Source organism: Corvus brachyrhynchos, unplaced genomic scaffold, assembly GCF_000691975.1.
Source record: "Corvus brachyrhynchos isolate BGI_N302 unplaced genomic scaffold, ASM69197v1 scaffold202, whole genome shotgun sequence".
NCBI lineage: Eukaryota > Metazoa > Chordata > Aves > Passeriformes > Corvidae > Corvus > Corvus brachyrhynchos.
The window spans coordinates 4,086,275-4,109,388 of NW_008238132.1; the positions used below are offsets into that span (position 1 = coordinate 4,086,275).

General features: G+C 36.4%; 1 protein-coding gene across 6 annotated transcripts in view; it reads left to right on the forward strand.

Annotated features, from left to right (window-relative positions):
* The window catches only part of DGKH (diacylglycerol kinase eta), a 74,282-nt gene extending 51,353 nt beyond the window's left edge, over positions 1 to 22,929 (forward strand). For 4 of the 6 annotated variants that reach the window (XM_008633144.2, XM_017733570.1, XM_017733572.1 and 1 more), the window contains 9 exons: positions 1,135 to 1,248; positions 1,538 to 1,672; positions 2,791 to 2,957; positions 4,082 to 4,187; positions 4,867 to 4,959; positions 9,107 to 9,226; positions 9,629 to 9,737; positions 11,123 to 11,253; positions 17,044 to 22,929. In XM_008633144.2, coding sequence (XP_008631366.1) covers positions 1,135 to 1,248; positions 1,538 to 1,672; positions 2,791 to 2,957; positions 4,082 to 4,187; positions 4,867 to 4,959; positions 9,107 to 9,226; positions 9,629 to 9,737; positions 11,123 to 11,253; positions 17,044 to 17,133 — 1,065 coding nt within the window. In that variant the 3' untranslated portion in view covers positions 17,134 to 22,929. The remainder of the gene's footprint in view (positions 1 to 1,134; positions 1,249 to 1,537; positions 1,673 to 2,790; positions 2,958 to 4,081; positions 4,188 to 4,866; positions 4,960 to 9,106; positions 9,227 to 9,628; positions 9,738 to 11,122; positions 11,254 to 17,043) is intronic. The other 2 variants (XM_017733573.1, XM_008633145.2) reach the window with 1 other exon arrangement.
* The last annotated feature ends 185 nt before the right edge of the window (positions 22,930 to 23,114 follow it).

Genomic DNA, 23,114 nt, shown 5'->3' on the forward strand with positions numbered 1-23,114 from the left:
ACTGGGTTGTGTTTTTCCTGCCCTTTTGCTGAAATGGCAACACAGAGTAAATGAAATTTTACAAGTACTTTTTCTTAACACATGCCAGAACTAGCCCTGTGAATGTCAGTTACTGGATCAAGAACTCTCCACACTTTTTCTCATGGAATAGCATAATCACCATCTTGGTTCTTTTCAAGATGTTCATATACTCATGCAGAAAATGGAAAAAATTCCATGGAAGCTGCAAAAAAAAAGTCGGCTGGAGAAACTGGGATTTTCTCATCTGGTCTCAGGTGTTTCTGATGCAGCTTGCTCTGCCTAAGGTGCCAAGTGAGGGAGTCCAAGTACTGCTCAGAGGCACTATCTCCCTACCCTTTAAACTCTTCCTGGAGTGATTTCTCCTGCTGATTTTTCACCCTCATTGCTCCCTATTGCACATCAAGATGAAATGGCCAAGCTTCAAGTGACCTTAGTGTGGTATCACCCACCAGACCCAGCTGAAGTCCAGCCTGAGATCTGTCCTGTGGCTGAATTCCCCGGCAGGACACCAGGTGGCAAGACTTCCTGCACTTTATGTGAGCGTGTGGAAATTCAGCACCTTGGCTGCATAGGAGGACATGTGTTCCATACAGAAGTGGTTTTCCTATTTACAGTGGATAATTATACACAGCACAAACAAGATTGTCTTCAGTATCAAAGCTGTGTTAAACAAAGCAGAGCGTGGACTTGGATGTTGGGTTCCAGAGAATTCACTATACAAACATAGAAGCACTTCTGAGAAGAAAAAGACAGCATTACTTCTCTTACCTTCAAGAACCTCTTAGATATTAAGTACATTAACCAAGCAGAGATTTGAATTGGCCTTTCATCTTGCCTTGAAAAACATTTTTTAATCTGAATGCTGAAACATGCCATCCTTCCTATATAAGGATATGCCTTGTCATTCAGATACTTTATATGCTATCGCATTGCTGTTTCAAATAATATTTGCCTGTTGTCTGTGGTCACTCATGTGACTTTGGAGAGACAGTGTAGTTATTGTATAATAGAGCATTTAAATGTTGGAAACAAATCTGTAAATGAATCTGTGTTTCATTGCAATCTAAGCAATGGATTTGCCATCAAAAATGGAATACTTTCTTTTCCTCACAGATATTTGGAGCTCCATCGTTTGATGATAAAATCTTAGAAGTTGTTGCTGTATTTGGCAGCATGCAGATGGCAGTGTCCAGAGTCATCAAACTGCAGCACCACAGGATAGCTCAGGTTTGTTGCTTACTTGCAAGCACGCAGGATAGTTGGCAGCAGTTTGGGATTCTGGCAAGTAGCAGGACTCTTGATGACCGCCTCTCTATACGTTAATAAAGTGCTGACAATGTTTGGTTTTTAGTGGGTAACAAATTGTCTTCAATGATGAATGAAGTATAGGAGGGCTTAATTCCTGAGACAGTTCTGGAGAGAAGCCACAGCTCCTCGTAATCAACAGATTACAGGTGGCCTGTCAGTCTCACCAGTATTTATTGCCCTGTAAAATAACGTGTTTGTTCTTTTCCAGTGTCGGTCAGTAAAGATCACCATACTTGGTGATGAAGGGGTTCCAGTGCAAGTCGATGGAGAGGCATGGATCCAGCCCCCGGGAGTTATTAAGATCATACACAAAAACAGAGCTCAGATGCTAACACGAGACAGAGTATGTTGCAGAAAGAGCTACCACTGATAACATTGGTTTCTGTAATAATTTGTTTCAGTTACAGTGTGAACAAAACAGTGCTTACAAAAATGTTTTATAACTATTTATATAATTCATACAGTTACTTACAGTTGTATAATTTCTATAATGAGCCGGATAGAGAATTATTCTTTTGTGTAAGTGGCAAAGCTTTGTTAATTTTTATTGGGTTTATTAGTGCTGTTCCTATATTCTTATTAATATATAGTAAGAATGGTCAACATTTTATCTATTCCTTCCTTCCTGCCCTCCTCCCTCCCTCCCTCCCTTCCTCCCCTTCTACTGCTTCTTTCTTTTTCTCTAGGTGTGTTATACCAGTCACATACTGGAAGTTTTAGCACAGTTGGATAAATAGCAAAGTTCTACACTGTCCATTTTTCAGAATAGCTTTCTGCAGATTTCTCTCCTGTATCTCTCTGTCCTACTAATCCCCCTCTCCCCCATGAGCCAGTCTCAGACAGAAGAGACACAAGCAGAACCTAGTTGCAAAGCCACTGGAGAGTTCACACTTGTCTAGGATTATTGTGTGAAAGGTACAACTGCCCCTCAGTTCTCCATCCACTAACTGGATCTTGGATTTAGGGTGGAGTTAATGGCATTCGAACTCTATTTTAGTAAATTTGGTTTTTTTCCCCACCATTTTTAATATTTGAATGCTGTATCAGTTTTGGATTTCAATCTTGCTATCCACACAAAATGTGCTTGCATTAGGGAATCACAAAATTCTGGAATTATTTGGGTTGGAAAAGACCTCTGAGATCATTGAGTCCAACCATTATCACTGTCTTTGTGTTCTTATTGGTTTGGAAGACACATTTTTAGGATAAGAGGGCAGAGATAGAGCAAAAAGCTTTCAGAAGTGATTTATTCTCTATACTAAATTTAAAAAATTTTGAATGTAAAGTTATTATTTAATCAGGTTGTACTATTTATATAAAATTAAATCATGCAGTTGTTTATTTGTTAAATTAAACTAAAATAATTATAATTTAAATTTATGTAAAATGTAAAACTAAAATTTTTAATGAGTAAGAATACTCCAAGTACTGTGAATTGAATGTGTAATTCATTTTGATTAGGCCTTTGAAAACACCCTGAAGTCTTGGGAGGACAAACAGAAGTATGATTCCTGCAAACCTGTCATTCGATCTCCCTTGTACCCTCAGCAAGCTGTTGAGTTGGCTACAGAAGAAGAAGTTGCACAGATCCAGCTATGCTCACAAGCTGCAGAAGAACTTATTACCAGGTACAGTAAAATTAATAAATTGGATTGGTAACCTAGACAACAAGACTGAATTATTAATGCAAATTCATACATACACTGAGAAGTGTACATTTTCCCTGGTTTTTGATTGTTTTGTTGCCACTATATCAGCTGTTTTTTTCCAATTTAAAAATTTGATTTTATTTTTAAGGCTCAGCTTCTTTTTGTGTGCTTTTCCTAAGTATTTTTTAAAATTTTATTTATGTGTTTTTCTGTTGGTTTTTTCTTTTTTGTGTCTGAAAACCAACTTTCTGAAGTAGCAACAGAAATGAAAACTGGAAAGTTTCTTTGCAAAAATTGAAGCTTCTTTTTCTATGGAAAAACAAAAATACAATTATTGGAAAAAACCCTCTGGAAGTCAACTCTAGAAGTCAACAGGATGGACACTTCAGTCATTCATATGGGCTGAGATAAAGAAAAGCTTTTTTTTTTTAAATCAGAACATTTTATAAAGCTGCTATTCATTTTATCATAACAACAAATTATCTTTAGAATCAAAATCACCGAAAATATAAGAAAGGAAAAGCTACATACTCTATACTGCAGACATAGAAGAATAATTTAGTTTACCAATTACCCAAAGTGAAGTTTAGCCAAGACAGCTTAAAACCTTTACTGTTCTTGAGATGATCTGGAGGTTGTAGTTACAACTGGACCTCCCACAATATTAAATGGTTGCAGACAATTTTCATGCCAAATCTGAAGGATATGCCTTGTGAAAGAGGTGTAAATGTTTTTAGGATAATTTCAGGTAAGTTACTGTAATGTGCTAGAGTTTTCCTCTGTAATTTATTTGAATTAATAGAGCAACATGTTTTGGTCTTTTTTTTTTTTTTGTATAGCATTAGTGTTCTAAGACAAATAAATGTATCTCAATATTTGTACCATCATAAATAATCTGTGTGATGGATATAATTTATATGAGGTGCTATATTGCTTGAAGAGATGCTTGACTTTCAATTTTTGTTAAAAAGGACTATATTTTTCTAAGAGTGTTTTGTGAAACACATCTTTGTGTACTTTCTCATCTGATGAAGTTGTGTACTCAAGTATTATTCTTTAAAGAAATTAAGAAATATTATTCTCCTTTTTTGATGTTTTTGTAGGATCTGTGAAGCTGCAAAAGTACATGGCCTCTTGGAGCAGGAGCTTGCTCATGCTGTTAATGCATGTTCACATGCATTAAATAAAGCCAACCCAAGGTTTCCTGAGGTAGGGAAGAACAGAGATTTATGTACAAGTAAATCAGATATAACAAGGGTGCACAAGCTTGTACCTTGGGGGCTGTATTATAATCCATGTCTGTGGATGCATTCACAGACATTTTCATGCTTAATTGCTATCCAAGAGCTATACAGGGAAGGCAAAGGGGCTGAGGGGAAATGAGTTTCCTGGTTCCTCTCTTCACACTAGATAATCTGGGTGTTTTTAGGGATTGGACCCAGAAAAGATTAATTAGGTAGAGGCTGTCCATTTCTAACCTAAATTGACACATGGTAAATATATTAGTTGACATTTGCTTCTTTAAGTATGGTTAGTAGCTTACTTCTGCTAAGGATAGGGTGAAAATTTGGAATCAACAGTCATTGTTAAATGAGATTCACAACTTTTCTGATGGCCTTTGTCATATGTGGATTGATATGGTGGTTGGTCACTTGATGATCTTCAGGATTGTATTACTGTCATTCTAAATGAAGTTGAGGAAAAGACAGAAGATAGATACCACATTTTTGGTTTCTATTCTCAGCACTGAACAGGTTGTCAGTTTAAAGCTAAACTGATGTATTTCTCCTAGGAGAAGGCACTTAAGATCTGTGCTGTAGACCGAGAGTACTTACTCTAAGTCTGACTTGCATCACTTCAAAGAATGTTTATGCTTCTTACTCCCCAGAGCCTTACCAGAAACACTGCCATGGAGATCGCTGTCAATGTGAAGGCCTTACACAATGAAACAGAATCTCTGCTAGTAGGAAGAGTTTCTTTGGTAAGGTCACAAAACACATGGTTTTATTCCTTCATTCAGATTATCTGTGATTTGTTCATTGCTGATTTTTGTAAATTGGTGCCAAAGTGAGGACACGCTGCAAAAAGATCTATAAGGTTGATAGGAGAAGATTACACTGGAGGATTTTGTGGTTGGATGAGAATGAGTTTTGAAATCTTCTCCTAGGCTGGCATCCATCTTGCCTTGCTTCAGACAGCTAAGTCATTGCTTGGACTCTTCTTGTTAATAGTCAGTGGAGAGAAATAAGTATCCTTGTGAGGCTGATCCACACTCAGCTGTCTTGGAGGCCTATGTTAGAAAAAGATGATTTATCTTCTAGAGACATAGCATTTAAGAGAACTTCTGTTGTACTATTATGTGATTATCTTCAGAGTTTGAGGAGAGCCTGGGGTGAGAGCTATTTAGACTCATACACTCAGCTTCTACAGATATAATCTGGGCAAGTAAATATCACTCTTTAATACCTGTCAGGAGGTATTTTATAATCTTTAACTGGTAAGTGTTTAGTAAACCCCTATTAGTACTTGAAGACTTTGCATCTTCTTTGGCAAGTGTTTCTGTCCCTAAAATGATGAAGATTTCTCAACAATTGTATCTGGATGTATAATTAGAAAACTTCGGTAATGACATTGTGAAGAAGAGAAAGATGTCAGGTTTTCTATGCAGGTCCAGTTTTACATTAAGAAGATACTCAGTAGGAGCAGTTACATTTTCTTTAGATTCAAAAGCATATTTATTACTAACTTGTTTATTTAAGTGTTGTAATTAAAAATGTATATTAATAGGATATTTTCCTTTAGCTGAGTTAGGGTATGAAACTTACTGCAGGTTCACATACCTTTTTAAACAAGTGGTAAATGGTATGAGTCTATTTTAGAGTAACCAAAAGTAAATATAGTCTAAAGGCTAATAATCATTTAAGTTATAGAAATAGTCAAAGATTAGGTTCACATTTTATTTTCCAGTTTTTCAAAGGGAAAATTAGTTCGTTAGATGTTTTTGTCCAAGTAAAGGGAAAAAAATCTGCTGGGTTTTTTTTCAAATTGCTATTGCTAATTCCATCTCTTTCAGGTTTAGTGGGGAATTAAAATAGAATTAAAATAAATTTTTAAATTACAAAAATTGAAATAATTTTGGAAAAGGAATTAGAAGAAAACATTTAAGTTGGTGATGCCATACTAGGACTGGTGAAATTTATTGAGACAGTCTGGAAATAATGTTATTATGGAACCCTTCCCATGGAAACATTACCTTTTCTGCAGCAGGTTGTGATCTCATTGTGTTGTTGAACTGGGCCCTTGCTCAGGCTCCCAAGCTTGATTTCAGTCATTTTTCCATTTCTGAATTTTTACATGTTGTACTTCTGCTTCTCATTATGGTTGTGCAAATATCTTCATGAGGCTACGTCAAGCCCTTTTTTAAATAAAAGGGCTGTTTGGAACGTACCAAGATAATATTCCAGCAGTGTCCATTATGCTCATTTGACATCAAGCTCCCTTAGAACAGTATTTCACAGTCACAGTACAAGGCACCCTGGTTAACCTTATTGCCACGTATTTTATAAGTGCTGAGTCTGCCTGTATGTTGGTCCCTCGTTCTGCTAAAATAGAGACAGATGAAGTGTAAGATGTTGCTTGATGCATCGGCCGCTCCCATCATAAACTGTTCTCCTAAGGATCATTCTTCTCTGACAACGACAGACATTCTTTCTCTCATATCTCTTCACTTCTCCCTCATCCCTCTTTCCTATGATCAAAGCTCTTGAGAGCAGTAAAATCATGTCTTTGTTGCTTATACTACTTGGTTTAACCTCAACCAGCAACTAAGCTAGTACACTTGGAAAGCTGCTGCTTCGGTTGCCATTTACTGGCTATTGAGTTTTGCTGTTACAGCTCCTGAGGAAGAGAAAAAAACTTTAAATACATATAAAACAAGTCTGTGATTCCTGCCACTTCCTGTAAGAACTGTGATCAACAAAGTCCATACAACAGTATGAGCATTAGATCACAACGAATGGTAAAATACAATTTTTAGTGAAATGATAATATCATAAGATCGCAGAATGATTTGAGGTGGATGGGACCGTAAGGATCTTCTAGTTCCAACTCCCCTTTCATGGACAGGGACAACTTCTACAACTGTCAAGATGGGACAATGAAGCTGACTTGTGGAATCTCACAGATGCTTATGGCTAGAATACAGTTTGGAAAAAATTAAAAATACTGTCTTTTGTCTAGATAATTTCCAAATGCACTGTTTTCATTTTTTAATTTTAAAAAGCATTCCAGTCTGAAACATGGCACAGTTTTCAAATGTATTAAGGGAAACGTATGATGGAGTGTTTCACTTCAACTGAATAAAGTTATCTGAACTCACTGAAATAAAATATTTTCATATCAAAAATTTAAATAGGGAAGGATTTTAAAAATCTTTTATTTTTATTTCATCTTTCATAGTGTGAATTTTTATCTTGGAAATAAGATTTTCCAAGATGTTGTAGGAGGAGAATTTGCCCTGAATTGCTGATTCTTTCTGTACCAAAATTATTATTTTGGCTTTATTTCAGGAGCACCATCAGATGATAATTTTTTTTTCCCCCAGGCAAAACATTCTCTTCTGAGAATCAAGCAATTAGATACATGCTTGTTGAGAGAGACTGAATTCTTTTCTTTGTTAATTTATAGAAAATAGATGACTTGAGTAATTTCTCAGAAGTGAAAACACAAGAAAAAAAAAAAAAAAGATAAGACAAAAGAAAGATTGAAGTCTGCTTATGGACACCTGATTCTCTGAGCTTTAGCAGAGAAAATAACATGATAGCAAAGGGAGCTTATATTTCCAGTATCCCTATACTAGACAGTAAAATCTTACCAAAGATGGTCTCTTCTTTGAAAGATGGGAACAGATGCAAACTACTGAAGCAAAGGAAAGAAGTTTTTGTTAGGTAGGATAAATTAATGGGGTCTGTAATTTATCATCAAACTCCAAGAATGTCAAAATCTTCTTCTGGCACTAGAGATCCAAGATTTTCTTAAAACTCCATTTAAAAAATGCATTCACTAGGATGTAACAGAGCTAGATCCTTTCAGAAGGATATTCTTCACTGCTTTGGGACTACTTTACTTTAAAGAGAGAAATAGATGTTCAGATTGCTTTATTAATGATTCCAAGCAACTTGGTCTAGGATTCAACTCTTTTCCTCAAAATGGTATTTCAGCAATCCCATATATGCTCAAAACATATTTTCAGAGGATTGGCTGCCTGCCTTACCTCTTCCACACAGGTTCACTCACACAACAGCTGCAGAACAGTTTTCAGACTGGAGTTTTAAAGGAAATAGGTATCTCTGTAGGGTTCTCAAAGTCTTAATAGAGCCAAATTAATGTAGGTCATGAAGTCCCAATGCTTTTAAACAGCCACCCCTTTCTTTTCCTCTTTGGTCTTTACTGATGTCCTTGTCTTCTTGTCTCCTGCCAGGGAGTCCTTCCCACCCTCAGCCAGCAGCAGTGCCTATTGGTCCCTGTCTCACCTATTTAGAATGAGAAGTGCAGGTATCAGACCACCAGTGGAAGACCTTTGGGAAAGGAGCATCTTCAACAAGATCCATTTCCTCTTACTTGAACATGGGAGAGTGATCTACCATATGAACACATTTGCAAAAAATAACTAAGGCTTACTACCATCTACTCAATTTTTTTACACCACTTTTCATACAAAGATTTTCCAGATGCTTGCTCTTCTCAGCAGGTTTCCTCTCCCTTGTGTTGGTAGTTTCCATTTCTAGTGTGTCCTCGTGGTGGTGTTTTCAAGTAACTCTTGCTCCGTAAAGACTCAGGAGAGTAGTGAAGGATGACAGAGATTGACAGCTATGTCCAACTGGTCTGCACCAAAAGTCTCAGCTGTCTTAGTTATCCCTTTGTGACTGGGACCATACTAAATGTAGTGGCAGGGTGGTCTTACACATCTCTGAAGGAAAGTCTAATTTTGGAAGATTATTTGTTCTTCACCATTTGTTGACACTCACCATGAAGTAGTTATCTGTGTGTGTGGTAACAAGATATCTAGATTTAAATGTTAAATCTCAATGAAACTAAAAGTCGTATTTTTCTGGCCTGTTTATGAACAGCAGTTAGAAGCTCCCCATGAAGAACTGTTGTCTGATGCTTTGCACAGTGTGGAAATAGAGTTGAGAAAACTTGCTGAGATTCCTTGGCTTTATTATGTTTTTCAACCAAATGATGATGAGGTAAGTTTGATTAATACATCCTGATTTTTATTGAACTTAGTTTTCTTTTGATAGGGAAAGGTAAGTTACAGCCTTTCATGATCTGGTGAGGAACTTTCAGTAGTGATGCTGGATCATTTCTGTCTGCTGTGAACAAACTTCTAAGCTTAGGGCTTTTTTTTGGTGTTTTGTTCCCTTTTGTGAATGTAAAGGTTTTGACTGCTAAATGAATAAATGAAACATGTATATTTAATTTATATTTAATAATTCAAACATGTATAGAGTTAAATCCTGACATTATTCTTTACAGAAGTAAATTTGGGTCTTGCTTTTTGAGATTAACTATGAATTAACATCACAAGCATATTATTTAACTGTTGTTTTCTCTTAATTAAAGGTAACTATGCCTCTTTTGTCATGCAGGATCCCCCTCTGGATTACGCTAAAAGAAACAACAGAAGTACAGTGTTTCGTATAGTGCCAAAGTTTAAAAAAGAAAAAGTTCAGAAACATAAGACCAGCCCTCAGCCTGGTATGTGTTTTGAATTTGCAAGAAAAGTAGTAGTATTTGCAGAAAATGTGATTTTATGCGATTTTTTGGTAAGGCGTGACATGACTTACCTAAGACTAAAGTCAAAGTGAAAAGCAGCTGAGCTAACTGGCATCTTCATTAGGATAAATATTTCTTTCAGTGCATTTAGAAAGCATTCAATAGGACCCCAATACTTCCAAGTGAACCAAAGAACTACTGTGAAAATACTTAGAAGTTTTATCATGCAACAGGATCTGTGTCTTTGCTGGTGGTTACATTCGATTTACTCATAGGCATACAAGCCATGGGTAAACACATTGTTTCCCTGTGAAGCTCCAATTCAGGTTTTTCAGGTTAGTTTTAGGTGTGAAATAGTTTTTATCACACTGGTTTAATTAACCAGTTATTCTTAAATTTTGGATGGGTTATATGCTCAATAAATGAGACAGCTCAAACAAAAAATCATGATAGTCAATACTGATTTTTTAATTAGAAGTTGAACAAACTCCACTCTCCTCTCTTCCCATTTTTATTTGTGAACTTTCTTCCTTAAGATTATGTCCAGGAGGTAATCAGTGATTAGATGGTCTTAAAACTGTTTCTACATCTTTATTTTTCAAATGAATGGTTGATCACAATCTGCAAAATCTTGCAGTTGTTGATCAGATGTAAGTTTCAGATAAGATGTCAGATTTCTCTTCATTTTAAAGTGAAGCGATCAGCATTGAATGAAGTTGCAAAATTATAGCAATAAGTAGCATAACTATTTTTTTAATATGTGTGGTCTTAATAGGACTAATGTGGGCAACTAACCTTAGAGAACAATGTTTTACAGAGAGCTTCTTAATGGCCTGTGTAACACAGTAGCTTAAAGAGTACTTTTTGTCTTAAGAATACTAGAATCTGTTAATTGAAACTGGACTTGCTTGCTGCCATTGCTATATTTGAGGTATGGTTGCTATTTTAATTTTACAAGGGTAATTAGTTTTTGAAGGCTTCTCCTCTCCTTGGATGACTACTAATAAATTAATGGCATAAAGCTGAACAACATTAGACTTTGCGTCACTGATCCTAAGCTGGTTTAATGTGAATTTATTGGGACATGAGGTTTTAAAGGCTTTACTGAAGAAACAGGAGTAAAGCTGAAAGCATGGCTGCAAAGCAAAGAACCCCAACTTTGTTTAGATACTTTCTCATGTTAACTGCTAACCTGTAACCTGCATGTAAAAAGGAAATTGTCAGTTTTTGTGGAAAAGACACCTCTAACCTTTCCCTTTGCTAGCACGGCAATTCTACTCTGTTTTCCACTCTCTTTGGCCTAACCTTTGCTTGTGATGCATTTGAGCATGTAGAAATTAAGGGGGTTTTGCTCTTAACTTTGGTAGTTCAAAAATGGGGCACAGATGAAGTTGCTGCTTGGCTGGATCTGCTCAGTTTGGGAGAGTACAAAGAAATCTTCATCAGCCATGACATCCGAGGCTCTGAGCTTTTACATCTGGAAAGGCGAGATCTTAAGGTATTTCCTTTGTGCTACTTTTCTGCTATTGACCATTTTCTTTGAAACAACAACAACAAACTTTTCTTCTTTCCTTGCACTTGTCATTGCTTGTAGCTTGGCTTACACTGTGCAAATATGCAATAAACTAATATGCGCTGTCCTTGGGCCTGACTTTCTGAAGTGCTGACTTGAACTCACAACCAAGAATATCTGTGTTATCCAAAATTTCCTTCTTTTTTTTTTTTTTTTCCCACTTTATGTAGAATGATGGTGTTGCAGTTTATGTCAGAAGGCATAGGAGAAGCACATTTGATATCTTACTGGCATCTGTGTAATATAATGTTTTCTTCAAGAGTTCACTGTTTCCTTTAAACATGATCAGTATGGATCAGTTGATGGTGGTCATAATAATTTTGAATCTATCTCTTGCAAGGGCTGATCTACTCCACATGATTTATTGTGTATATATTGGATATGGTGGATATGAGAGAGAGAAGAAGCTTAATAAATTGCAGCATTGGGCTTACATGGTGTTGGTGTTTGTGTGTCAAAATAGGTTTTCTCATCCCTGGCCGACCTCTGATTTTGGCTGCATAAATTCTTAAAAAAGAGTATTTTATTTTGACTCCAAAATTGTAAAACTTTTCTCCGCTGAGGTCAGATAGATAAGTTTTGCAGGGAGAAATGTTATCCAGCAGTTTCAGGCTGTTATTTAAGCTTGCTGGTCGTTTTCAGGAATGACTTAAGTGCATCCATTATATGTAATAGCAGCTATATCCTTGGGGATTCATTACATTACTTTTTCCAGGAACTAGGTAGTAATGAGTTCTTGGTAATGTGTTTTGCAACTGCTTTCAGCACATAAGAGAGGAAATAGGATATTGTATAAATTGCAAACATTTACATTTAGAGTGCAAGTCATTGCTCTAGCCACAGTGCAGTAGTCTCCAGGTAGAGACAATATTTTCATACAAATGTGTTATTTTATGTAAAGTTTTTTTATACAGTGTGAAATCCTGGTGTTATAAGGTAGTGCTTGCATTGTGTGACTGTTGCAGTAAAAAGCTGTTTCTGAAAACAGCTGTGTTTGAGATAATCTGTTTGGCTGGTGTGTATTATTTTACTCTTCGGTATTAGATTGCCTAAGCTTCTTTCCATGGAAGTTAAATTCCTTTCTTTCAGAGTAGTTCTGGACAGAGAGGGACAGCTTCAGGACAGTCCCTCCCTGAAAAAATTTAGAAATAGAAAAATGTCCAAGCAATCCACCACAGTGTTCCAGTGATGGATGTTGCAAGTCCCTGTTCTGAATGGGTGCTGCACAATCTTAAAATTCAACTGAGAAACTCAGCATCACACAATGCATAGGTTTGCTAAGATGTTAAGAAAATTTTAAAAGTCCAACTCGTTGGAATAAATGATGGATGGGTAAGATCAGTGTTGAACTAGACATGGCTTCTGGCCATGCCTTATTTCTTATAGGTACCAATTTGACTGCATGCCCAGAGGACTGGCACTTAAACCAGGTAAATATCTGCAGCAGGATAATTATCAACTCGTTATCCCTGTTGCTAAGGCTCATGCTGGTTCAGTGTAAATAAAACCCCATCACAAAGGTCTATACCATGAAATATCTGAAGGCTTGTCTTAGAGGGCCTACAGAGAGCCTGCTGTCTCCTCTACCTAGTGCTGCCTGGAGACACGTAGGACGAGGAGTTGCTCTACACAGGTTGCCAAGGGCATGTCCTGAGCTAACCAAAATCTTGCTCCAGAATCACCCCATGTGCTTGTTAGCAGATGCTGAGAGCTTCCAAATCAGTGCTGTTTGTAAGCTAGGCCAGGCTTTTGGCGGGGCATGGCTTGCACTCTGTGTAAGAGCACTGAAGTTAAATAGCAGAGTTTAGCACTCATCCTGCTGATTGTGTGCAGGTCTCTGCAGGGAGCCCATCAAAGATGGCTCAGGCAGCCTGCAGTTTGCTGCCAGCAACCTGAATTGGTGCCAAGATGTTGTACTCAGGAAACGAGCAACACGTCACAAGCTGCCCTGTGAATCTTTCCTCCCTTTGGCTATCGAGATGTGCAGATGAGCCTTCAGTGCTCTTGCAAGCTATAATCTGTCTACAGCCTCTCCTCCACTGCCAGGCCCATGCTTCCTGACAAGCTAAATGGGGTCACCATTGATTCATGAGCTCCTAACTCATGTGCAATAGATTTACCTTTATTACCTTTCATGTCTGCAGAAGGAAACATTGCTGCCTATTTTAATTGAATCCTCTGGGCCCACCTTTCTTTCTGTGGTCAAAAGTAGAGATAAAAAGCAGTATGGAAAAGGATTTGATGAAACACTTTTCCTTTTGCACACATTGCTGGAACAGATTGATATGCTGACAGAAGAATCGGGTGCCTCTAATTAAATTTCTGCATAGCTTGTGAATCCCATTCTCAGGGAGCTCTGTGTGGCAACTGGCTAATGAAGAACCAGAATGCCTCTTTCCACTCAGTCCTTGCAGTAATGCCCTTTCTCCAGCCTCCTATGCCTGATTTCATTTAAGGGGATCTTAGAAATTTACACCTATATGATTTTCCTTTGCTTGAAGAATGGCTGGGCAGTGAATTGTGAATTATTCTGTAGAAACTGTAGAAAGAAGGCTTGGTGTGACTTTTTTTTAAACTTTATTCAACAAGCAAACTTGTTGAAAACTAGACTGATTTTTCTGAAATAAATACTGGCATTCTTAGCATTGATAACCATGTTCCTATGAATGCAACTTAGTCAGAACTGCAACACATTTTGTAGAACGAGGGGATGATGTCGCCTTAAAACTCCATAGCAATGTTGGTTTCCTTGGAGAAAGGGTTTCCATGCCACAGATCAACTTGATAAGCAGTGCCAGTCAAGCTAAAATCTGTGCTGAGGACTGTGACACTTCATCCTGTGTTTTGAAGTAGCATGTTTTGAAAAGTTTCTTTCATGGAAAAGGTTTGTAAGACTTGTTAGACTTCAGACATACTAGACGGCTTTTTACACTGGGGATGTAAGTAAGGTAGATTTCTCATTTAGAAGATGTTATTGTTAAGGAGTGTTTATGTAACTTGTTTACTAGTGGTGGTACATTTGGCCAAAAAATGGCCAGGAAATGGCACAGTGGTTAGGAAGAGCAGGAGAGGTGATGCTGTAGTTCTCAGGCCATAGCTGGGAAAAAAGAAAGGCTGTTTTTTTTCCTCAGACTCTGGACAGAGTCTCTTCTTCAAAACTGTATTTTAGTCAAATTGAGTTTTTTTAAATTAGATATCAAATAGATATGAACAGATTATGTAGAGGATGATGAAACCCATGCATACACAAAAATGCAGAGACATTTGAGGATCTTGTTCTTTGAATGATGGATGATTTGCTGATGTAGCAGATCCTTTTAGTCTGAGATGAGAGAATTTCAGCAAACTTCTGTGCATGAGCAGTAAACTGAGAATACTAGATAGCATCTACTATCAGAATAGTATAAATTCTGGTTTCCACCAAACAAAAACTATTATAAAAGCATAAAATTTCAGCGTTTCTGGTTGGGGATTTTTCCCCCTGGAAGTGTAGCAGAAAGTGGTCCCCCAAATTTTTTGATGAGGCTCTGAGACTTGCTGTTCTGATATGAGTTACAGCAACTTCACCTGGAACAGAAATAAACCCAAAATCTCTTGCCTCTGAATCAAAGGTGTTGTGAAATGCTTTACAAAGGTTGGTGGGAAAAGTGGCTGAGTTTTATGGGAATTTCATTAAATGTTTCTTTCCTCTGATTTTGAAGTCTGGCAGCATCTCACTATGTTGCTTATCCAACAGAAGTTCTACTCATGAAAAAATATTTTTTCTGAAGTATTTGTAAGTTCTTTAAATTGTCTGGTTTATTGTGGTTTGGAAAGTGTCCTTATGGGTTTTCCCTTATGTAGAATTTCTTCCACATAGCAACTAGGCTATTTCATTAGTTTCAGTAGTCATGTGTGGTTTTGATTTACTTGAAAATTAAGTTTAACATAAAAAGAACAGTATTACAGAAATGTAAAATTATAAATATTACTGTCATTTTAGGATGAATTTGACTACTACCTACATTAACTCTCTTAACTTAAAACTTAGTACTACATTTGTTTATAAGAGAGATGACTATTAGAGAAAATAAAATATAAATTGGATGTGATGTGGAAAATCAGGAGTTTTTTTCAGGTAGTTTTATGAACAACACTTGATTTGGGAGCTCTTATGGACAAATCTTGAACTTCTTAATGCTGACACCTTTGTGCCAAAGTTCTGTGAAGGATGACGATCTATTTATAGTGCTGATAGTTTTTAACTGAAGAAACAACCAAGTATTTTTTCTCTCTAACATAACCAGAATTCAGTCTTGACTCTCTGAAAATTAAACCATCTGTTTAATCTTGGCTGTGCTACCTTTATAACAAAATAATTAATTCATGCCCATTTTACCACCCCTTTCTTTCAAAATTAAATACATGCTAACATTTTATAATAATATGGAATACAGATTTTCTGAGGTCTCTGTAGAAATGTAGATACAGTCTGCGTAGAGTACATACAGAGTAATATATATGGTTTCATTTTCCACTCTGTATGAGAAAATTTTTTTCAAGCTGCCTAATTATACTCCTTTCTTTTTGATGTCTTTGTAATGGAAAAATCTTCCTATTAAAATGAAATGATTTCTATTTCAGGAAAATAGTGAAACTTTTCTAAGTTTTTTTTTTAGTTATTTAGCCACAATCTATTTATATAAGGATTTTTGTACAACTGAGTAGTGTTTGACTCTGCTGATTGCTCAACACATGCATTTTAAAGACTTTTTCATAGCTGGGTTTTACAGATAAGGGAAGCAGATTTCCACCAAACTGAAGTGAAAATTCGTTAGTGTGGTGGGGGATCATTAGCACAGCTGGGCATCCCATTGTGCTTCTCTGATCATTGGACCAGTCAAAATTGAAAAAGGATGCTGCTAAAGCTATTACTAATACTGGAAGAAGTTTGCTACGAAAAATTCTTGTCTGTTGTTGCATATAGACATGGGTCTGGAAACCAATAATGGAAACATTTCAGCTGATGTGAATGATTTAGTGGTGGCTACAAGGAGATTTACTCTTGTGCTTTTTATATTTTCCTTTGGGATATGACGATCATGTTTCTGAGAATTTTTCTTCCAGCTCTCTAATCAGGAACATCCATGCTAGGAGATGTAACCTTTTTGGAATGAAAAACAAATGCTTACTCTTTCTATTGCTCTCTAAAGGGAAGTTGTCCTACATGCCTGTAGCCATTACATCCACTTTCCCTTGAGAAACTGGGGATATGTGTGTTTGTTGATTAAAGCAGACATCATAGGGCCTCAGATCAAGTGACGTTGCTGGACAGAAGTTATAATCCATCACATCCTACCAAGCATTTGATTGCTGTGTTAGAGAGGAGGCGGAGATTGTTCTCTTTATTTTGCCAGAAATTGTGAAAGGTGTTTGTATGTAGAAGTTAAGCCAGAGATGTTTTTGATATATATTGAATTGCCCTGGGTTGTCACTGTTGCAGGTAAGTAATTTTTTGTCTGCCAGGCAGAGAGGGATTCATTGTATGCTCTGAGCAGTCTTTTTGTAAAGCAACTCTTGCTAACACTTCCTGGTTAGTGTTGATTGCAGTGAGCACATTTCTAGACATCTGTTGCATGGATAGATCATAATCAGTGGGTTTTCTTTTCCCCTTTTTTAAAGTAAACTTCCTTCTTTTTCTCTTTTTTTCTTTTTCTATTTTTAAATTTTCTGCAGGACCTGGGGATAACGAAAGTGGGTCATATGAAGCGAATTCTCCAGGGAATTAAAGAGCTCGGCAAGAACACCCCTTTGTCTGAAGTGTAATTATGCTGGTGCTTTCCTTAAAGAGAGAAGAGAAGTTTGCTGGAGAAGCAAAGCTGTTGCAGGCACTTGGCTGTCGTTGTAGTTTACTCTATGGAAGAATAAGCACTGGTGTTTGTACAGGCTAGCATCTCTGAATTCTTGTGTGGTGAAGAACTTGCAGAAAGAGTACGAAAGGATTTGTGCCAAAAAAAAAAAGGAAAAGGTGATACATTCTGCAAAGACATTTTCTTGGTGTGTGAATTGGCCAGTTTGGATAAGCCCAGTTTGGTAAATTGATTGGTTGATGGTGAACTGCACTGACTGGAAAATATAATCAAGAAATGATTGCTTTGCTTACATGCAGCTCAGTATGCCTCTCTCTATGCTGCAGCAAGATGCCACTGTACAGCATGAGGTCATCTGGTTATCCTTCCGAGGCGTAGCTCTGTCAAACCTCCTGTGCAGGAGACCAGGATGTTTGGAAAGTTCAACACGTGAGCCTGGCAGTGCCGCAGGTATCCAGCACTCACTGGCCATGCTAAAAGAGGGGAGAGATACCTTGTGATACCATGAATGCAAACTATAATGCATGGTGTGCCTGCCTGAATTGTCTGTTGTTCTGTTGCATGACACATCTGATACTCTAAACACTTGAACAACTTTTTTATTGGTTTGAATGAGATTTAATTTATTGCTACTTGAGTGTCTTTTTTTTTTTTTTTTTTTCTTTTCAGTTTCAGGCACTTTTCTATTCTTCAGTGTTGTGTTATGCCTAAAATGTTTTCTACGACAAAGGGTGTGTGGGTGTGGAAACTTAGCATTTGTGCCATATTCAGCAGATTATATATGATTGAAACACTGTACAGTAAGATTTTTAAATATATCATGTACAGAAAGTTTATCAGGTAACTAACTTATAAGAATTTTTGAAAGACTGGTACCTCACAAAAATATCAATTGGCTTCTTGCATGGAAAATGATAAAGAATCTTCTCATGGTGCATTTTAATGTAGTTATTCAGTTATCTTAAACATCTGTAGCATATTTGAACTTTTAGACACTAATGGTTTTATTTATTCTATTGTTCAAAAGCAGGTTTAAAGATTAATGAAATTTTCTTAAAGGAAGATTTAATTTTATTTATCATACATAAGAAGATATTTAAAATGTAGCAGCTGATTTGATTTTTGTGGGGTAAACTTTTATTTGTTGCTAATTAACTATTAATTTAAAAATGCATCTGTGTGCATTTCTTTAAAAAGGTATCAATTTGTTTCTTGACAGCACTCCTACATCAGTAGACTGTAGAAATTAAAAAACCCCAGACTCTATGGTTTTACACTAGACATGCTAAGATGAATCACATGCAAGATAGTAATCCATGAGTGTAAACAGTTTAAAACAATTAAAACTCTCTTTGTTTAGAAATTGCTCTAGACCAGAGTTTGTAAGGTTATTTACAATTTACTTAAATGAAACAGGTTCATAATTTAATTTCCTGGTTAGCTTTCCACAAAAGTATTAATCTAGTTGGAAAATAATTTTTAGATATCGACAAAAAAAATCCTACTTAAGTGTTTGAGATGAGATGATGTTGCACCCCCTGCCAGAAAACTTGCACAGAATTGCTGTCTCCTTGCTGCTCCTAGCAATGTATCATTGCAGCACAAGGAACACTTGACTTTTACTTAATCAAGTAGCTTTGATGTTTCTTGCACGTTAAAGAGATCTTAACATCTATTTCTGTTTTCCTCATGGGCAGCAGAGTAAGGTTTCATTTGATTTTTACCAAAACTTATTTCCTCATACAAAGGGGCCAATGTCAAGTACAGCATCCTGGTTTTGCCCTCCATTTCTCATGCGTGTGACAGGAGCTGTTCCATGGCAAGTAGATGGGACTCATACCTTGGAAAGTAAAATCTATTCTCTTCATTGTTTTATTGGAGAAAAAAAAAATCAAAAGAAGCAAAACAGGTTTAATTTATATCTTATTGTAGTTCTTTGTGTTCTTGCTGCTGTAGGTTCAACAGGCACCACTCTGGGAGTTCTGTGGTTTTCTGGTTAAAAAAAACAAGTAAATGGCTATTTGCTCTTACGTTTTCCATAAAAAACAAACAAAAATGCCTTTGCCAAATGATACGATTTTCATGCTGTTGTATAAAAAGCATATGCAAAAATTGGAAGGTTAGGCAAACAATGGAAAGTTTGTTGGTTTTGGTTTTATTTTAATGTACTTGATATTCACCCCTTTAATGACTTTCAGGTGACATCTGCCAAGTCTTTGTAAGTTTTATTTCCTTTTCTCTTTGGTTCTCCATAAGCTACACTGTATTTTAACATGTGGCAGCATTCTAGCATATTGATATTACAGTAGAAAACACATTTAATCTTCTGGTCTATTCAAGGATATAATACATACAACTTTCTTTGCTTTCCTGATTGTGGGATACAATCTCTTTACAACTTTCAGCCTTGCTGTATGCAATGCATTAAGATGGGCTATGGAACAGGATCTCTTCAAGTCACTGTAGATGTCTATGCTGGGTATATTAAAAAATGGGAGCTGCTTTTAGGCAGGGAAAATGGGCAAATGTTTGTAGCACGACTTTCTCATGGCACTCCTCAAATTACCTCAGTGTAGGACAACTGATCAATGATCATTTTTCTAAATGACCACCAAAGAATTCAACTTTGATTGTCCTAAGCATTTTTTTTAAATGCATGAGTAGAAAAAAGCAAAACTGTAAGCATCATTTATGCTGTATTTATTAGAAGCCCAGGAAAGCAAATTTTATGCAACTCTATGCCTTAGACGAGTGGTGGCTATGAAGTGCAAATGCGTCTGCCAGGGAGGCTCAAAATATTTTACAGAGGTTCTCTGTGGAGGTCATGGGTAGTAACTGTGTTTAAGAGATTTGGCTTTTCTGAAGGCTTTTGAACACAGTGTTACTCTCTCATGATTATTCTAAGTATTGAGTTTTTTTCCTTACTGATGTAAAAGTCCCAGCTCCTAGAACTAAGTACATAAATAGCTACATTTTTTAATGAACTGTATTCTCCCTAATTTAATCCTGCTGTTAAAAAGTGCTTCAAAGCACACATCCCAATATTTCAACAAAACCAGTGTAAACACATCCCTAACAGCAGTTAGTTTTTTAGAAAACAAGATCCTTTGATCAGCATGCTAGATTTATCAAGACAATCTCTATACAAGTTTACTGGATGAATTTTTTTTGCCCGAGTCGAATACACATGATTTCTGTGTTCAGTATACATTAAAGTCTGAAAGGAATGAAGAGTAATCTGCATTTTTTTGTAGTGGCTCCTATTCATACAGATGAAAAGCTCTACACCTCAGAGAAAGGAACATGAGAAGTGCATGTTTTAAAATGGCAGCAGGTTGCTAAATGTATGTTTCTGTTTTGTCATTTTCAAATAGGATTTTCTCAGTTCCCTGTATTTGATTGCTGTAGCAATCTCTGATTTAGGTCATACAAGTTTTGCCTTTATAAAGCCTCATGCCTTCTTCTTAGAAACGGAATGAAATCAAGCAAACTCAAGGTTGTAGGTAGGTGTTGGAGATGTTTTGCAATACTTCAAAGAAAAGAAGGTTCAAAAATCAATTTTTTTTTTACATGATGGCAAGTGCAAGTTTTCTTTGATACATTTTTATTTATCTCCCCTTAACCACTATTCTTTCCTCCTGAATGTCTCTTTCTTTCAAAGAAAAATACTTTGAACTTGGAAGAGCAGTAAAGTGTAAAGCATATGATCAAAAACCCTCCCACACTATTTCATTCCAGTATTTCTTGTTTTGGGACTGGAATTAACATGCTTGTTCCTGTAAATAATAAATAGAAATCATCTTTCTCTCTCTATCCCTGCCCAAAGAAATTAATACTGCAATATTGCATAACTGTAATTCAAAGGAGAGGTATTGATTTTTTTCTTAATAAACATCCATTTTATATCTTCCTATGCTTTTTGTAGAGAAATAGATAACCTGCCAATTTTACTTTTTAACTGAACTCACTCATGCTAATTTAATGAAAATGTCATAAAGCCTTGATAATGAGCATGGCTTACTTCAAGGGTAAAATTATCAGTGTTTTTCAATGCATCTGGTCTTCATTTTGGGAAGACTGGCAGGAGACCTTTTTCACATGTCATGGAAAATTAATATATAAAACAAATATGAGAGGATGTTCCATAGTCCTACTTTAAAAACAGTTATAATAATGGACATGTAAGACAAAGCCCCCCACGGTGATTCCATTTTGCTTGATGCTTCCTGTTTATGATTGCATTAGTAGTGTTTACAGCTGTTTCTGCAGTGCTCTCTCTGTGCCCCTAAATATTAAGTTCTTGCCTATGAGTTCAGCTGTTCTGGTAATTAATAATTAGCAGTGTAAAAAGTTTTTGTGAAAGGTAAAGTCACAAGGAATTTATATGGTTGAGGATAACTGAGCTGGAGCAATTTATTTACAACCAGGAAATCATCTTGTCACTCGTATGAGTAAGTGAGAGAGACACACAGAAAATAAGATTAAATAAGTCATTCTAAATTTATTTTTTCACCCCAATAACTTAAGTACCTCTCAACTGCAGCATCCTGTATACATTTATAACACAGGCTGTCCCATATTTTTGATTCTATTTTCATGGATTGTACATTTTGTGGTATGATTTTCATATCATCAAGGGTTGATGCTGCTTATTCTAACTACAAAGATTTAATGTTTGCAAGAACTGTACCTGACTGTCTTAAGTAAAGGAACAAGTTTTTGATGACTTGAGGAAGCTGAGGAGTTTGGACAGGACTTAAAATATCTCTGCTTCCTCTTCAGAGGTGAATGGTAGCATCAGCGTGATTGATAAAGCATCATTTGGTAATTATCAGTATAAAATCTTTACTGGTTGTATAAATTCCTGTATTTATATCTAGAGTATAGTGTGGAATGGATATTTTTTACAAAAAGAAAAAAGTTTTCTAGTTGTTTTCTACTACTGTAGCATTAGGTTTCATAGCTCTTTTAAGTGTTAGGTTATGTACTTGAAATGTTTGTTTCTGCCATACAGAAGTCCAGTCTGTTTCTCAGAAATTATAATCCATTTAGAAGCCATCTGGAGACCTTGAGAAGACTCTTCCTGTAGCCAGTTGCTTGTATTAGTGGGGCAGAAGAAGCTGGTGCCTCATTTATGTTTAACACCACTCATGACTTTACTAATGTTTTTACATCACTTCCCTGCTTCTGGCAAGATGAGACCCTTGCATGTCTCTCCATGGTTTCCGCTCAGAAGAGCTGGACAGGCAGGCCGGGAAAAAGTTGTAGGATACTTCAGGAGAGCAAGATAGACCAAGGCTTCAGGCTCCAAAGCCTAGTATAGCCATGGTGGACTAAAATCCTTTAAAGTTATAGTTTTGCAATCCCTGCTGGAAGCTCTATCTAACAATTAACACTAGCTACTGGAATGCCCTTGGAAAGAGAAGTATTTTGGCAAACTCTACCAGCTGTGTAAGACATTGAAAATACTGAACATCATGGTAGCTATTAGTAGGACAAATATCCAAGTGACCAATGAATATTTTATTCTATGGAACAAATACTTTGGAAAAATACAGTTTGTAGGATTATTCAAAGGCTAGTGTGAGGATTGAAAAGCTCCTGAATACAAAAGCAATGTGGTGCAAAGTTTAAAGTCATTTGCTACTATCTTTTTCCAAATTCATTGGAAACAACTATTTTAGGGAGCTGTGTTTGATCCAGGTATAGCTATACAAGAGCATGTGAACTGGAAGGTGGAAACAGGAAGAAATGAATTAAAAGTAAAATTGGATAGTTTGTTTTCGTTATGGAAACTGTGTGAAAAGCCAAAAAGAAAATCTCCCCAGTGCCCCAAATCCCTTCTATGACTTTTTAAAGTGAATTAGTATTTTAAGTCCTAATTTTATTAAACTAAATCATTAATTGGATAAAAGATATTTTAGTTTCATTAATAAT